General features: G+C 52.1%; 1 protein-coding gene across 1 annotated transcript; it reads right to left on the bottom strand.

The window, feature by feature from the left end:
- Nucleotides 1-852: 852 nt before the first annotated feature.
- ACVR1B (activin A receptor type 1B) lies at nucleotides 853-16,751 on the bottom strand. The gene is made up of 9 exons (XM_082073450.1): nucleotides 16,622-16,751; nucleotides 8,501-8,740; nucleotides 7,510-7,758; nucleotides 6,153-6,383; nucleotides 5,644-5,811; nucleotides 5,052-5,208; nucleotides 4,454-4,578; nucleotides 3,752-3,882; nucleotides 853-3,586 (listed from the first exon to the last, which is right to left on the bottom strand). Exons 1-9 carry the CDS (start codon nucleotides 16,731-16,733, stop codon nucleotides 3,461-3,463), a joined length of 1,539 nt encoding a protein of 512 aa, XP_081929576.1. The 5' UTR covers nucleotides 16,734-16,751; the 3' UTR covers nucleotides 853-3,460.

Below are 16,751 nucleotides of genomic sequence, written 5' to 3'. Positions count from 1 at the left end.
ATCCCGCCGGCGTTCCGGCCCAGCCACCCGCCCACGGGGGTCACGGGGAGGCAAGTTCGCTCCCAGAGCTGAGCTGCTCCACTTGGGAACCAGGACTGAGCCCACCAAACCACAACCCGCTATCGGGAACCATCCTGCTCCCCAAATCCTGCTCCCCAGGTAACAACCACCCCCCCAGCCAAAACCAGCCCAGACCACAGTCCCATCACATTTCTTAAAAGAGGGGTGAAGATGATTTTTGCTTTTAAAAAACCCGTTATTCTCACCTCACCCGCTCCCTGGATTTCCCGGGGGCTGCAGACAAAGCTGGAGATCGAGGAGGGGCCGGAGCCCAGATGGTGGTTCCCCCTCCCCAGCATCCGTCTGAGCCCGCGGGACCCCAGGGCCCGGCGGATTTTCCCCCTTGATCCGCTCACAACATGCTCGTTCACAGGAGGCTCTAATTAGGGAGAATTAGCGGGGGCAGCTTGCACAGCGCCGGCTGCCCCGAGCAAACAGGATTTCACAGGGACGCCGGGCAGTTTGGAATAAGATCGATCATGGGAAAAGCCGCGGGGACCCAAGGTGGAGCTGCACAATGTCCCCCCCACGCTCCAAATCACCGAATTTCAGCTGCTCGTCCCTCCGTGGGTCGGAAATCCTGCTCGGCCGCATCCTTTGCTCCTGATGGAAGCTGAACCTCCACCAAGAAGGGGGATATTCAACATTAAGATTTGCTGAGCAGGATTCCTGGGGGGATTATTTGAGCTGCGGGTGAACGAGCCCCCCCAGACGCTTCTCTAAGCTCTGAGGGTCCTCAGCACTCAGCTCCCACCCCCCCCAGCAAACGGCGAGAGCCTCCAACACCTCACGTGAATAAAACCAACTTTTAATAATGTACAGCAGAAATCGACAGCCTCGTTTTTTTATATTAAACAAAAGATTTCCTATATTACATCGTATTTACATTTGCATACTGAAGAGGTAAAGTGTCTAAGTGGCTATTTTACAGTCCATTTCTAATAAAATATACAAAACCAAACAAAGAGAAGGGGCAGAGAAGTACCAAGAGATGCTCCGAAGCCAGCGTACCACGAGCTGACCCTGTGCCACGGACGAGAAGCACAAGCTCCGTACCTCGGCCTCCCCGGCGCTGTTTGCCATCGGGTATCCGGCGTCTCCCCGCTCTGGAGCCGCTGCGGCGTCTCAACTCCATAGCGTTGCATTTTCCCAGCGCTGCCGCAGCCGGGCGGCGATTCTTGGTTGCTACCAGTCAGCTAAGTAAGCACCGCAGCTCCCCGGCATGTGGTTGCATGAAAAGTGCTGTAGAAATGCTACATAGTCAGCGTTCCCGTCTAAATCCCTCTCTCGGTTTCCACCGCCTCGCCACGGCATCTCTCCGCGAACGAGGCTGTTTGCGCCGGGGCCGCGCCGCGGCGCCGCGGCCGCGCCGCTCCGCTGTTTGGTTTGGCGCTGAGGCAGATGCATGTGTGGCTACAGTTGGAGGGAGCCAGCGCGGGTTACGTAGCTGATTTAGCGTCCTCGAGAAGAGCCGCGCGGTCACCAGGCTCGTACGGGGAAACCGGAGCCCGTGGCGGACGTACCTACCGGCGCCAGGGGGTTCTACGGCAGTTTAGTTCACAGGCACCAAGACTTTGACCATCACCAGCAGCTGAAGAGTCTTTAGGGGATGGGTGAAGCGCCCGCCACCTCGGTTTCTAAACGCAAAGGGGTTTGGTTGAGGGACGGACGGTACCGGAGACACACGGTCACCTCTGGAGTCACGACAAACGGGGAAGGGACGGCGGCCGATCACAAAGCCGGGACGCACACCGGCTAAAACACGATGCAAACACCCCCCCCCCTCGCTTCTACACAAAGTCACACACAATAGGGAGTCTGGGGACAGACGGACATGTGGACAGATACACGGACAGCAAGAACAAAAGTTAACCCCGGTGGCCGGAGCTGAGATGAAACCTCAACCTCCCCGAGCAGGCGCGAGGTTTGCGTAGAAACAGTTCCAGTGTAAATCGAGCTGTGTGCATTTGGTTGGCTTTTTTTTTGTTCTTTTCAGTGATTTCTTTACAAACAGGTCAAGAGGTAATCGTTAGAGATTGATTTTCTTCTCTTAGAAAGAATTAACAATATTAAAAAAAGTTAAAATCCAGACCCTCCCAGAAAATAAGAATTCAAAAAAAGAAATAACAATCAAAACCACTCCAGTTAAAAGTTATGGCTTCAGAGTTACGCATCGGAGATAAGGACCGAGCCACCGAAACCGGCACTTCCCACGTTGTGTTCCGTGCTGCCATCACCCAAAAGCTCTTACTTCACCCTGATTTGGCATTTAATCAGAAAACTCATGCACCCCCCACCCTAACAAGTTCTACACAGCCACTTCCAGGTTATATCTAGAGATGTGCAGTAAAAAGGTGGATTTCCAAACCCAGGGCCCCTCGGGGGGTTTGTTTTATTCATCCAGCGCCCGCCTCCCAACGCCCCTGGGTGGGGAATTGGGGGGTTCTGCTTGCGGGCGCAGCCCCTGCTCTATCTCCGACTCACATCTCGCATCCCCTCAGGTCTCTTTTCCACCCTACAAAAAAATTACAAACCCCAGGGGCTCAAGACAAAATCAAAAACCCTGGATTCCAGGAGCAAAGTGAAGTTCCTCGTTTGTTTTCTCTTAAAAAAAGGGGAGGGGGTGGCAGTGAGGCGACCCCATGGGACGTTCTGCGTTCCCCCGGCCAAGCCAACGCTCGCCGCCCGGCACGGGGAGCACCAGCGCGCACAGCTCGGACACAGCAAAGGACACACTCGCGGTTTGCACATGCACAGAAAGCACGGACAGACAGGAGCCGCCCGCCGGGCGGACGCCGCACGGCTACGGGAGGAGATGAGCAGGCAGAGGGACGCGCGCCCCGCGCATGCAGACACCATCGCGCACACCGACAGCCAGTCCCATTGCAGTTTTTCGACGGGGTTGTTTTCAAGCTTAAGAAAAAGGAGGGAAACGGTTTCGTGAAGCTGATAAAACTGTTCAGGCTCAGCCTCTCAGAAGGGAGCACCATTTGTTTTGCGAATGCATTAACGTGCCAGTCCCTGGAAAAACATCCTCAGAGTACGGCAAGAAAACCTTCCCTTTCCCTTCCCACTCCCAGCACCGGCGCCTCAACCGCCACGCGCTGAACTTTACAGGGATTTCCGTTAAAGAAACAAAGAGTTACGGTCATGGCTGAGATCCCTCAGGTTTAAGTCCCTCTCAAGTCTTCACGCTGATCGTAAAAAGGTTTCTGATTGTTTCATACCCAAGCAGGGAAGGGAGCAATTTGAAGGGCTCCGTCACCCCACCGAGCAGCCTGTAGGTCACGCTGTCTGGTTGGTAGCAGTAGATTGGGCAGAAACACGAGGTAGGCCTCCGTCACACGTCTACTCTAGCATGGCAGTTTTTGTGCAGTTTCCTCCTGCTGGGGCTCAGGGTTTAGATTTTCACATCCTCCTGGACACTGAGCTGGGAGAGGGTTTTCTTAATGCGGAGGGCGGTGAGTCGAGCCGCTCCGTTGGCGTACCAGCACTCTCGCATCATCTTACCCATCACCCGGAGCGCCTAGGCAAGAAACAACGGCAAGTATAGGCAAGAAACAACGGCGCACGGCAGCGCTGCCCACCTCGGGCTCCCGGACACCGGTACGGCCCCTCCACGCCTCCGAAAACTGGAGCTTTACTCACCTCAGCGAGGGGAAGGGGACGTGAAGATGAAAGCAAACCTTACCTCGTAGCTTTGCCACCAGTTGGGGATATTAGGCCGTAATTTCTGATCACATACGACCTTCCGCATCTCCTCAATAGAAGGATCAGAGGGTACAAGGTCGTAGTAGGGAAGCTGATACTCCTCATGGATACCTGGAAAGGCAGAGAAGGAGAAATGCAGCTCCTGGGAGAAAGGATCCTTGGCACGGCGCTCACTGAAGGCAGACTGGTCCTGGTTTGGGCTACATGACTCATTCCTGAGACGTGTCAACACTTTGCAGTTATTTAGAACAGAAATGAAGAATCTGGGCCTCGAGTTTACAAGAAAAATTCAGGGAAATAAAATGCAGCTGCCCAAACTGGAACGGAGTCAGCGCGCTGCGATCAACACCCAGCACAACGGCAGGGCCGGCGAATCCAACCCAGCCGAAGGCAGAAGGGCTGTGACCCGCACCGCAGTGCTGCGCTCCTGATTCGGGGTCGGTCACCACCAAATCAGCACCAAAACTCCATCCAAAGGAACATCAGCCACCATGCGGAGCATTAACTCACACGGGCCAGTCTTAACAGTAGTTGTGACTCAATCTGTTCACTCCCTCGGTAGCAAAACGTCGTCCCGCAGCTCTCTGGGGTCCCCCCCAAACCTCAAACACCCCAGATAAAAACCACCGAGGCTGGGAAATGCAGGAGCGAGCCGATGGCACAGCTACATGAAGGGTTTTACCTCCTGCGTTGCACCGTCGAGCAATCTCCCAGTAGACCAAGCCCAAGGCGTAGATATCGGCGCATTTAAATGAATCAAAATGCTTCATGTTTATGGTTTCATCCAAGACTTCGGGGGCCATGTATCTGCAGAACAGAAAAGGAACAGTGTGTTAATCCGGAGAGGGGATTCCCTGGAAGATAATAAATGGCGAGTTTACCCACACAGCATTTCTCAGCAGACAAAGCTTAATCAGAACAGAACCGGGCCCCACGGAATAACAGCGTGAACAAAGAACTCAAAAAAGAATAGCAAGTTGGGAAAGAGGTAAAAACATCCAAAAAGCTCATCAGGCCTCAAAAGGCTTTTGAGAAGGCCAAGCTGGTTGTCAAGTACTGTATGAGCGCCCTGGTGCTGCGTTTAGGCAGCCGGCCTGCGCCTCCCAGCTTGGCGGCACCGGAGACAAAGGTACCGATGCACCTTCAACACCAATCCCGGCACAAGCTGACACTTGGAAATGCTTAAGAGAATGTCACCAGTGCTCAACCGGCAGCTCGGGCGCTTGCTCTAGTCACACTCCGCCACCTTCCAATGCCAGCCAAGAACACTGTTCTCCTACCGTTTGGTTCCGACCCTTTGATTTGGTGCAATATCAATCGTATCTGTAACCGAATCGTGCCGGACAGCCAGCCCGAGGTCGGCGATGGCACATGTGCCGTTCTTCTTCACCAAGATGTTCTTGGACTTCAAGTCTCTGTGAGCAATCCCAGGCTTTCCTAGCAGAGCAAAACAAAAAGCAGCAGAGGTCAAGGTCTGGTGAAATCTATTAGTCAAACTGGCGCAGAGGCAGGACCGGATTTCAGGGCGTTAGTTAAACTCTCGGTGTTGCAACACATTTTCCTGTTTGGATTCGCTGGGGCGCAGAGCGGAGCGGCGCTGGCAGCCATGCAAAGGCACTGCTGGTGCAGTAGCGCCCACAGACCTCAAGAGGGACTTGAACTCCATCGTCCCAGAAACCAGACACGTTGATGTGCATCTAAGTTCACAATTCCGCTGTTGCCTGCACTAACATCCCACCCAGGTAGCACCAGTTTTTGGATGGGGATGAGAAAGGCTGATATAACTCCCAGGAGGGAGCGCAAGGTTGTGCAGAACATCAATTCTGCTTTATTCTTCCCCGCCAAAGAACTCCCAGCACCTTTTCATCTTACCCTGAGTCCCCACAATCTCCATGTGCAGGTGGGCCAGCCCGCTGGCAGCGGACAGGGCCAGTTTGATCATCCCCTCGATAGTCACCGTGTAGCGATTAAGGTAATCAAAGAGAGATCCGTGCTCGTGGTAATCGGAGACGAGCCACAGCTGAGTCCACGTTCCGTTATCTGCAGCAGAGACAAAACAGAGATGGCAAAGCCACTGAGCATTTGCAGCCTTGTCGTACAGAGAACTGCTGGGTAAGGCTGCAGCTCAACAGGCAACACAGGGGAAAATAAGGTAGAGAACTTTAAGGCAAAACACGGCTTTGTAAGCTACAGCTAATGCACCATCATGCCTCTCAACACCAGCAGTAATTCTACCATCTTTTGGCAAGAAACGTTCAAATATGTAGCTATTTGTAAAGCATGCTAACAGTTTTTTTTAAGCATTTAATTGTAAATCCAAGCAAAGAAACGCCACCTCCCGTGTCACCCTGGTGAAGTCGCAGCTCTCAGGACCTTTTTACCTTTGTTATCCGCGGCAATAAACCCCAGGATGTTCTCGTGTCGCAGCATAACGGTTTGATATATTTCTGCCTCCCTAAACCAGGAGCGCTCCTCACGTGAAGAGAAGATCTTCACAGCGACGTCGCCTCCGCGCCACCGGCCGCGCCACACTTCACCAAAGCGGCCTTTACCGATGATCTCCTGAAGGACAATCGTCCGAGCCACGGTCCGCTGGACAAAAAGTGGCAAACCTGCGGACGAAACGCAAGAGTGAATCCAAAAGAACCTCCCGAAAGCGCAGAGTGCGCACTAGAGCATCACCAAACCTAGAAGGTTCTACATTTGATAACAACCAGCAGCCTGAGACCCAAACCAGGCAACAGCGGGAGTTCCTGCTCGGGCAGCATCTGCGTCTCGCTTTGAAGTGTCTCACAAAGCACCAGCGATGAGGCAACGAGCAGCTGGGGAACTCAGATCAAAGTCACTTTAGGCTGAATATGCAAAGAGTGGAACTCGTTGAAGACAGACTCTGCCAAAAAGCAGTAAAACCCCCCGAACTTCTCTTGAGAAAGGAGGCCTAACGTCGCTGCCGGCTCTCCCGTACGCTCCTGCCGAGACTGCGTTCAGAAGAGATCTCAAAACATTTTATATATAGCAGATACAGCGCTAAAGGTTTATTCCCTGGTCAAATACCAGGTTTTATATTCTCTGCCTCTGTGGATTATCCTACAGTTTCCATCTCCTGAATTTTTATTTTAACTGAACTGCTTTCACGGTTGAAAGCCACGAATAAAACGATGACTCCCTGAGCCGTTCTGGGGACGATTTCTTTTAATTGCTACAAAAGCGAACACTGGACGTTGTCCGTTCGCTTTGGAAGACACACAGATTCTTTGGGATGAAATGGGCTGTGCAAACGCAGTATTTGGACACCGCAACGTTTTCAGCTGCTGGGCTATTTCCCATGGTGCTGGCAGCTCTGGTGCAGGTGACATCCTGCATCCCCTCTGAGCCAACACCCCGCAGCTCAGCTCTTCGTGTCCGTTCCCAACCCAAAGCCAGTTCCAAGGCTAAATTTGAAATAGATGCAGCGTTTGAGTTATCCTCTCGCAGAAAAGGAGGAAAGCCACACAAAACTACAAGGAGGAGTTGAACTATTGCTCCTAAGCACCGAACGCTGACACGGGGCCGTGGCTACAGCGATTACCGCATGACTAAAGTTAAAAAACACCCTCCACATTACTCACAACAAGGCAGCCTGAAGAGGCTGACGAAGCAACGGCCTCAGAGCCGCGCGGAGCTGTGGCAACCGGGAGCCCAGCGCAGACTATTACAATTAAAAGTTGCCATTCGTCATTTCCAGTCATATCTTCGTACCTGAGCCAGAGCCAGAGGTGGAAAGATCGTAGACGAGATCTTGCAAAGTCTTATCCTTCGACAGGCACATTTCACAAGAGGGGTCTTCCACGTCCAGCCGCTGCCGGTTGTGATAGACCCGTTGGTGGTGGTGAAAAACAAAGACGAGGATGATCATGACGACAAACACGAGGAAGACGGGGCCGGCAATCACGGCCACCAGCTCCACGGGACCCCAGCTCGACGGGGATTCGTTTTCTTTCAGATGTCCTTGAGAGGAAAGGGAGGAGAAAAACAGACGCTTTTAGAAAATTATCACTCCTTTCCAAGCGTTCTTTAAGGGCTTTATCTTGTGTTTTAATTATCCCTTTGGAGCCTGGACAATTTTAGCTTGCTGTTGCAGGATGGTAGAAGACACATCAAATAACAGAATTAAGACGGGACTGATCAAGTCATCGGGCGGGCAAATTACAACTAAAACCCCCAAAAGAAGATGCTGCTTCAACTGTGGGATCGGGGATTACGGTACTTGGGATGGGAACCTGTTCTGGGCTGAGTTTGCTAGAGCAGCCGGCACTTTACCTTCCGTTTGAACTCTCTGAGGCCGCCGCATCAAGCTTATATTTAATTGTAGATGAATATTGTTGCTGCTTTCAGGAGCTTGTAGGATAGCGGCAGCAGGGCTGATAAGGTAAGAGGAGTCTCATAATATGGAGCTTCTGAGTGCAAATGGGAAAAAAAAAGCCCTAAACTTTGGCAGCTTCTCCTCCCCTAAAGTACAAGCTCATTGGCAGGTGATGATTTGTCGGCCACAGGGGAGTCCAAGCAACTTCCCATTTTAATATGAAGTAGTTTGTTATTATTTCCACTTTACAGACCAAGGAAATAAACCTAGTGCTCAAGTTCACACAGGGAAGAAGTGAAAACAGGGCTGAGAACTCCTTATTCCCAGTCCCAAACAGCTGCTCTCCTCCCCACTCCAAACACACCATTTATTTAGCTCGTTACTCACCGCTGGGAACCATTAAATCGATTTTGTTGCAGAAATCAGAGTAGCAGCAGTGAGTATTCCGCAGATCTTCCGAACTCAGGCAATAGAAGGGTTTCCCGGCAGGAATCAATTTGGCTTCAGGAATGCAGGTGCGAACGTGATGTTTAACGCCGTCCAGGTTGAAGACCGAGACCATGCAGGCGCCATCCGTTTCACACGTGGAGTTGGCTTGTTTGCAGTCGGAGCACAGACACGTCAGAGCTGCAGAGACCAAACCAACACCATCTATTAGAGATGGAGAAAACTCCCTTCTTTAAATTTCCCGGTTTAGGGGGAACGGGCAATTCTCACTCAGGAATTAGACTTTAGGAGCCAAACAAGTCATACTCAGTATTTCAGATCCACAAGAACCGAAATGAAGCGCAAAATACAACATGGAAGCAGAGAAAGCTTTCCAGGCGACCGCCCAAACGGCCCTTGACGCAACCGAGATGACCCACATCACCCCTGCAAACTAGGCTGGATTTTACCAAGATCCAATCCCAACCTAACGTCAGAATTCAACATAAAACAATTCCTCAAACTGACAGGCTCAATTCCACCCAAACCTGCTGTCCAGGCTTCCTGAGCTCCACCAGGAGCCCGTTAGCGAGGGACGACCACCCCAGCTCGCCCGAGACAACGAGGAGTCGGCAGATGCCAAAACAAAACCAATTCAAACCGACTCCACAAGCCGAGCGGGCTACACCCGACTAGATCAGTCACTTCTTTAGTAACTGCTTTCCTGCTCCGAGATGCCACCTTGGGTCAAATAAATTCCTGGCTTTTCGCCTGCTCGCCATGAAGATGATTTGGGTACAGAACGAAGGAGAAACTCCAAGGCGGATTCCCACATCTTTCCGCCTCCCAGCTGTCATTGTGCTTTTCTCAAGCTGCCTAAAAAACTGTAAGCAAATCCCCAGGCACTGGCATCCTTGGGAACAAAGAGCAAATCCAACAATGTCAAGAAGAAGGGTGGGGCTTGTTTAGCAGCGTTTTCTTCAGCTTTCATCAGATCTTGCAGCTTCCCCGGAGGGATTCAGAACATGTACTTACCCGCTGCGAGAATGGTCTTTCAGGTAGAAAGGGTTGGGAGAAGCGGTTGAAAAGATAGGAGCGCCACGGTTAACTCTCCGCGGTCTGAAATAAATCCTGGATGCGGTTCCTGGCAGCCTCTTGGGTTAAGGACATGAAGGGACGTCGCTGTCGACACCGCGGGGTGTGTGTCGGGCACCTCCCGCAGGGAACGAAATGAACCCTCGGTCGCACCATCTCCAGCAAATTAAGGAGCATCACTTGGAATTCAAGGATATTCACAGTGCTGGAAAAGCCTCCTGGTCCCGGGTCTAAGCGCAGCAGAGTTCCCTTGAGCTTAACAAGAACTAAGCAGGTTCTGATCAACTCCAGGGTGGGTTTAGGAGGGAGAGACTGGTTCTTGTCTTATCTCTAGGTAAATCAGGCTAATTGCATTACTATTAATTCTCTCCGGACGCTGCGCTCCTGGTTTCCCAGCTGCGCTATTTCAGCCGAGCTGAACGCAGATGCAGGGGGGTTTGGACCAGCACTCCAAAGCCCATTAGAAAAACAAAAAGCTGTTAAATGAGATGTCTTTAAAAAGCAAATGTAGCTTATTACTATGTGCTTAGCACAGGCCACGGGATGCAGAACAGAAAGGAAGGGGAATATCCCAAGACCAAACCATATGGAGAAGGGCTGAGAGTGCTGGAAGCACCAATTCTGCAGCTTTTAAGGGGAAACTTTATAATGAAAGGAAAAAACCCACTGATGTTCAACCTGACAAAGAGCTCCCAGTGCAGCGTTTAGCAGTGGTCAGCACAGAAAACACAATTCTTCTGAAAAATACACATGCTTGGGGAAACAAAGGTTGGTTATAATGGAGTTTTTATGAAAACATGAGAAACAGCAGCCAGGGCACATTCCTACCTTCAAGCAGACTTAAAAGGGAACTGTTTTAAAGCATCTCCTTGATTACTTTATCAAAAACTCAAGGTACGAATTAAAAACATTTAAACCACACACATTTCACCAAGTGGGCTCTTTCCAAGTTGATTTAGATACAGCAAAACCTGGTTCCTGTTCGACTCATTTCTAAGGTCTCAAAGCCGAGATTTAGCTTATGGCAGTTTTGCTTCCAGAAGCTCAGAAGTAGCAAAACAGCGCACTAATAAAACCGGTTCTTATTGAAATATCTGGCGTGAAACCAAGCATCATTTTGAGAGGGAAAGCAGAGGGGCTGGTTGTATCAGCTCAGTTTCATTGGGCTGATAGCAGAGCCCCAGTGCACAGGGACAGAGTCAGAAGACCCTGCACAGAAAGCAGAATGTGCCCCCGGCCCCATCGCACCTCGCGGTGCTGATATTCCTTCCCCCTGCTCTTTTTTACCTGCAACTCTTGGGTTTGCACCTCAAAAATCCATACGGGAAGGAAAGCAGCGTGAACAAAGGAAATGAAGCTTTCAGCACGCGTGTGCTTCTGCTACAGCGTCCACGAGAGGCCCTTAAAGGCCCAGCCAGATGCTCCTGTCCGTAACGGGCTGCAGGGAGGCACTTGCAGATTTTAGGGAAGATGGTCAGACCCCTGTGTAGAAGCTGAAAACCAGCACCAGCCAGGAGTCCAATCTGCCTTTATGTCTTTAAGGAAAAGCCCAGGATATGTGGTTACATCCATATCCTCCCCGGGCATCACCTACCAGAGCGCAGCGAGAATTACGGGGCAACCTGTGCGGGTCCGGCGTTTCAGATGTGATTAACCAGAAGGGAAAATTCTTCTCGTATGACTAAGAGGAAAAAGCAGTTGTTGTTTCCCCTTGGGTGGGGGTCAGAAAGCGGACAGGTATGCAGAGCCCCTCGCTGGGTATCTCTTGCAAAAGCAGCCAGGACCGCCTGGGCGAAGCAAAAGGACACAGGAGTGAATAAGAAGCGTTTTTCGTGCCACCAGCATTCTTTTGATTTGGGAAGAAAAGCTCCTATTGAGCAAAACATATAATCTACTTAATAAAAGAAACTAACTGGGCTGAAGCAAATCGATGGGGCGAAGGCAAACAAAAGAGCGGTTCAGAGAGCGGGGCGGTCTGATAGAACGCCCGGGGTGAGGCTGCGGGGAAGGTGCTGCGGAATTTGGCAGCGAAGCCGGCTCTATCTGCTCCGCACGCTGATATTCTGCTGGGAGACAAACCCAACCCTGTCAAGAAGCTGTTGAAACAAGCCTAGCGTGAAGCTGCAGATGCTCAGAATGAAAGCTTTGTTCTCACTGAGGGGATGGATCAGGTTGGTGTTTATACCGAAGCAAAGCCCTCGCTGTGATTTAATCCAAGGCGGTCGTGGCAGCGACGGCAGGAGCGAGCGGCCCGGTCCTCAGCGCTTTCCATACAATCACAGGAGGGTCTGGGTTGAAGGGACCTTCAAATGTCACCTTATGCCATGAGCAGGGACATCTTCAGCAGCTCAGGGTGCTCAGAGCCCCGTCCAGCCTGGCCTGGGATGTCTCCAGGGATGCTTCATCCACCACCTCTCTGGCCAACCTGGGCCAGGCTCTCACCACCCTCAGGGCAACAATTGCCTTTTATCCAGCATGAATCTCCTCTCCTTTAATTTAAAACCATCCCCCCTTGTCCTATCGCAACAGGCCGTGCTCAAAAGTCTGTCCCCATCTTTCTCACTGACCCCTTTTAAGACTACAATAAGGTCTTTATTTCCCTAAAATCCAAAAGACAAACTCTGCTTGATCCCTGACCAAGGCAGCCAGGGCTGGGGCTCCTCCAAGTGCCCACCCTGAGCCCACAGGAGCTTCTGCTCTACAAGGCGCACGGGGGTATCAGCATCGCTTTGCATTAATGACCAAGAGGAAAACAAGACAAGTCCATCTTGCACCAAATTTCCCCATTAAAAGTCCCTTGTATTTACCAAATCAATCCAAACAGGTGGGGGGTGTGGATCAGAGCTCCAGGGAGACTAAAATATTAAGCTCTGACAGTCAAAGAACATTTCTTTTTTTTCCCCGGCAACTATCTGAGCTTATTTTGCACATATTTATTCTCGCACAGGATTGCATGTGTCAAGATGTCTATGCAGCTAGACAGGGGAAAGTTTCACAGCAAAATCTAATGGAATGGTGTTAACCACCTTTTAGAACACATTTACCAAAACCTCCCCAAGCTGTGCTATGCAAGATGACATCTTCTCAGGGCTAAACACTACCTGATCAAGACGTATTAAGATAATTAACCCGAAGATGATCACTGGTAAAATTGCCGATAACCACCCACGTTATTTACCAGATAAACAGATTTTTGCAGGGATTGTGAGCTGCTGTTCTTTTTCAACAGTTGGAATCGCGGCTGGGAGAACAATGACTTCTGAGCCTTCGCGAGGCTCTGCAACAGGAGCTGCAATTTGTTATGTCTCTGTACAGCACCTAACTTAATGAGGCCCAATCTGGTAGCGATGCTTTAATGCTGCAGCAGCATAATGTCAGCGAGAGAAATGGAGAACAATTGGGTTTGTAGCTTTGCTGTTTCTTTAGATGCTATAATGAAGAGGGACGTGTGTAAACACGCTCGGATACCTCGCGGTGTTTTGCTATATGCTGTGCTGAAATAAAGAATAACCTTTATCAGAGCGTGTTCAGCCCAGGTTAGGGATAAAATCCATTCGCTTGCAGCAAGGGAATAGAGTCTGGTCCCTTCGTGCTCCTCTTTTGGCCATACAACCTCAAAATGCTCAAAGCCACCTGATGAAGGCTTTAAAAACAATTATTTACGTCCCTCTATCTCGCTGCCCCATCAGCTTCTCCTTTGCTTTGGGATCTCAACATCTCTCCTTGCTGCTGCTTAGGAAATCTACTGACCTGCTGCTGCTCCATGAACCGGAGTTAAAATTAGCTGCAAAGTGGTATGAAAAAAGCACTTTCAGGCAAGTCATCCAGAAACTAAAAATTATACCAGGATATTTAAAGCTGAAAACAAGAGGCTCAACTTTTTCAAGCTGGCTGCGGTCCCCTGGCACAGGTTGGACCTGCCAGGAACACATCGCGGCTGACTAGAAAACAAACTGAATGGAAAAAAACAAGGCGGGAAGAATGCGCTCTCACCTTTCAAGTGAAGAAATTGCCCTTTAAAGTGAAGAACTTTCCCCACATCTACTCAAGCAACACAAAAGGGGAGCTTCGAAATGAATTTTAACTACGCGAATTGACAGGAGTCTCATCATTAATAGGTTAATTAGGAGGAGAAGCCTTGACATTTCTGCTGCTGTTGCTCTCCGACTCAGCAAACAGACATATGGCTCCCAACTCCCTCTCCAGGCTCTGGTCTGACACCTATTTTGTGGTTTAATTTGTTAGGAAACCAGTTTAGGAGCCACCAATACCCCACCAGAAAGTTCGGCGAACAGCCACACGGCAAAGCAGCCGCAGAGACCATTACCCACGGTTTTCTAGGCTTAAAACCCACGCTGGGTGTTCTCGGGAAACCGGCACAAGCTTTTTTGGCATCTAAATAACACGTTGTTTAATGTGCAGTCTAAACTCCACCAGCCAGCAGTCCGCAGGTTACTTAAGAAGCCCACAGAAGGCAGCAAGCCTTCATCAAGGGGCTTTGACATGCTGCAAAGTCTGATTCTCTGATGAAAAGAGAAACATATGGGTCCACAATCACTGAGAAGGGAGGCTGGGAAACCAGGGGCTTCAATAATCAGGACCAAAGAGGTCTCCACATGACTACAAGCTCAGCACCAGCCGGCGTTTCAGCCCTGTCATACCATGGCAGCTTTTCCCCTCGAGACGAGCGATTCCTGCTGGCTCTGCTCGGATAAACCGCGCCGGCCGTGCGGCCCAGAACGTATTTCCAGCGGTCGACACCCAGTGAACTTTGCTTGCTGTTAAGAGAACTGACGTTTGACTTCGCCCCTTTCGCAATCGCCGTTTCCGGAGCATCCACCGCTGGCAGCGGACGGGGAAAAAACCACCCGAGCTGTCTGGCCAAGGAGCTGAAGGAGTTCAAGAATGCTTGTTGGACACCGGTTTTCATTTCCAGTTAGAGAAGGCTTTCTTGGAAAGTTGTAAGATGTAACTTACGGACCACACGGAGTTTGCCTGATTTAACCGGGGAAATATTTTAAGCCAGTGTTAATAATACAATGTGCTGGACCAAGATTGCTCCCCACGGTGTTTGATTCCAATCACGCAAACAAAGCCTACCTACAAGCGCCCTGTAACATCCCTGCACGGGCACCCTTTTTATTTTCCTTTATTTTTATTTTAAAGGAGTGTGGGGGGGTGTTTTCTACTCTGTTGACACACACAGCTTCACAGCACCGCACAAATCAGGATGTTTTACTCACCCACCCTGAAATAAGCAGCTGTGAAGATCTCTTGTATGAAGCACAATGGAAGGACAGCCCGTGTTGGACGAGGACGGGGCATCGGGGCTGTTCCAGCAGCGAATAATTCACATTCCCCTGCTCCCAGCTCCGCACCCTCCTCCCTCGCAGGGCTGAGCTCACACCTCCAACCGCACCGCGCCAACAACACCGCACGGCGCACACCCCGCGGAAACAACAGCCGCACACGGAGTCCAAATCAAAGGCGCCGAGAGTCGGTCGAGCTTCCAGGTCGAGCTTATTTTCTTCATAAACACCAGCTGTATGTAAAATGCGAAGCGCAAACCTGAGAGCAGTGATGAGTCGCGCTCGCTCCCGCACAGAAAAGCCAAAGCACCTTCCTAAGGCTGCGTTTTACTTTAGGTTTAAAACAAAGCCCAGCCACTCTTCCCTAAAGCACGCTTGAATTACCAGATTCAACAGGACTCGCGAATACACACCTAACCCACTGCCCTAGTGGGGTTTAAAGCCATTTTCTGCAGCTAACAAGTCCAGATCTGCACGCACACAAGTTATTACGTCCTGACAGCCGGCTGGTAACACATAACACCAACAGCGAGAGGACTGGGGAGGAGAAAAACGTCTCAGTGTGGTTCCTGTTGGAACAGGTACCTGCGTTACACAAGCAGCGATCGCCCTCGATAGCCAAAGGGATGGACTGTGCGGAGAAGCCTGGGACGCTGGGGGAGCCGCTGGTACCAGCCCTACCAAGAGGTGCCCAGAGCCCCTTCAGGCCCCTCCGGCTCTGGGGAAAATCTCTTTAAAATCCTGGGGCTCTTCACCCAGGAAAGGGCAGCGGTCGCACCCCCCAGGTAAAGAGAAAGGATCGCCACGGAACAAACAACCCAAACAAAGAGTTTTCCCTCGCTCACCTCCCTCCAAACAAATATTGACAGTCGTTCCAATCCAGAGGCGCAGGGGTTTAAAAAGGTTTCTTGAAAAACCAAACCACAACACCCCCCCCACCCCAAGATTCCAAGAGGCTCTATATTAAGCACACGCTGCAATCTTTGGTACATGGGGGGCTGCCCAAGCACCCCCCCCACCAAGCTGGGTCAATAGCCCCGTGGCCACAAACCGATGTCTGACCGGGCTCAGCAGTGGGGGCTGAACCCCAAACCCCCGCTGACCCCCACCACACACAGACCCCCATAAATGTCCAGTTCCCCCCGTGACCCCCCCAGACAGGCTGCAGACCCCGCTTCTCCTCGCAGCCAAAGCCAAGGTCAGCGTGTGCCCCCAGGACCCCCCACCCTCCAGCCCCCCATCCCCAGTCGCTGCTGTTCCCCCAAAACACAACGGGAGGGCACAGCCCCCCCGTCCCAAGGCCCCTCCACAACACGGCCCCTGGGACCCCCGCAGGCCCGACCCCCCCATCCCACGCATCCCCCCTATTCCTTCTCCCCACCCCGAAACACCCTCCCCTGCCCCCCCCCAGCCCCCCACACCCCCAAACCTCCCCTTCAGCCTCCCCCCACACCCCCCGGGCCGACCTCACCCCCCCAGGCCGGGCTCGCTCTTGGTCCCCCCGCCTCCCTCACCCCCGCATCGCCTTCCCCCCCCCCCCCCGCCCCCCGTTTCTCCTCACGATCCCCCCCCCCGGCTCCCCCACCCCCTCCGCTCCCTCACGGCGCCGGGCGGGGGCGGGGCGGCGCGGCCGCCATGTTGTGGCCGGTGCGGGCCGGGCCCGGGGGCCGCCACTCACCGCGGGCCCCGCCGAGCGCCCCGGCCAGGAGCAGGGCGAGCAGGACGGCGGCGGCGGCGGCGGGCGGCGGGGCCGGGCGGGCGCGGGGCGGCGGGCGCTGCGGGGCGGCCATGGCGAGCGCCGCGGCCTC

The sequence above is a fragment of the Streptopelia decaocto genome (genome assembly GCF_964273445.1).
Source record: "Streptopelia decaocto genome assembly, chromosome: 27".
Classification (NCBI taxonomy): Eukaryota; Metazoa; Chordata; class Aves; order Columbiformes; family Columbidae; genus Streptopelia; species Streptopelia decaocto.
Note: the sequence above shows the minus strand (reverse complement) of the source record. Positions and strands in the feature narration are given on the sequence as shown.

What these genes read in the sequence shown, in the direction of transcription:
- ACVR1B (XM_082073450.1), bottom strand. Translation starts at nt 16,733, where the DNA reads ATGGCCGCCCCGCAGCGCCCGCCGCCCCGCGCCCGCCCGGCCCCGCCG. An exon ending in CGATTTAATGGTTCCCAGCG is followed by an intron (nt 7,759 to 8,500) that starts GTGAGTAACGAG and finishes TTTCCTCTCAAG; the next exon opens with GACATCTGAAAGAAAACGAA. An exon ending in ACTGGTGGCAAAGCTACGAG is followed by an intron (nt 3,587 to 3,751) that starts GTAAGGTTTGCT and finishes TTTCTTGCCTAG; the next exon opens with GCGCTCCGGGTGATGGGTAA.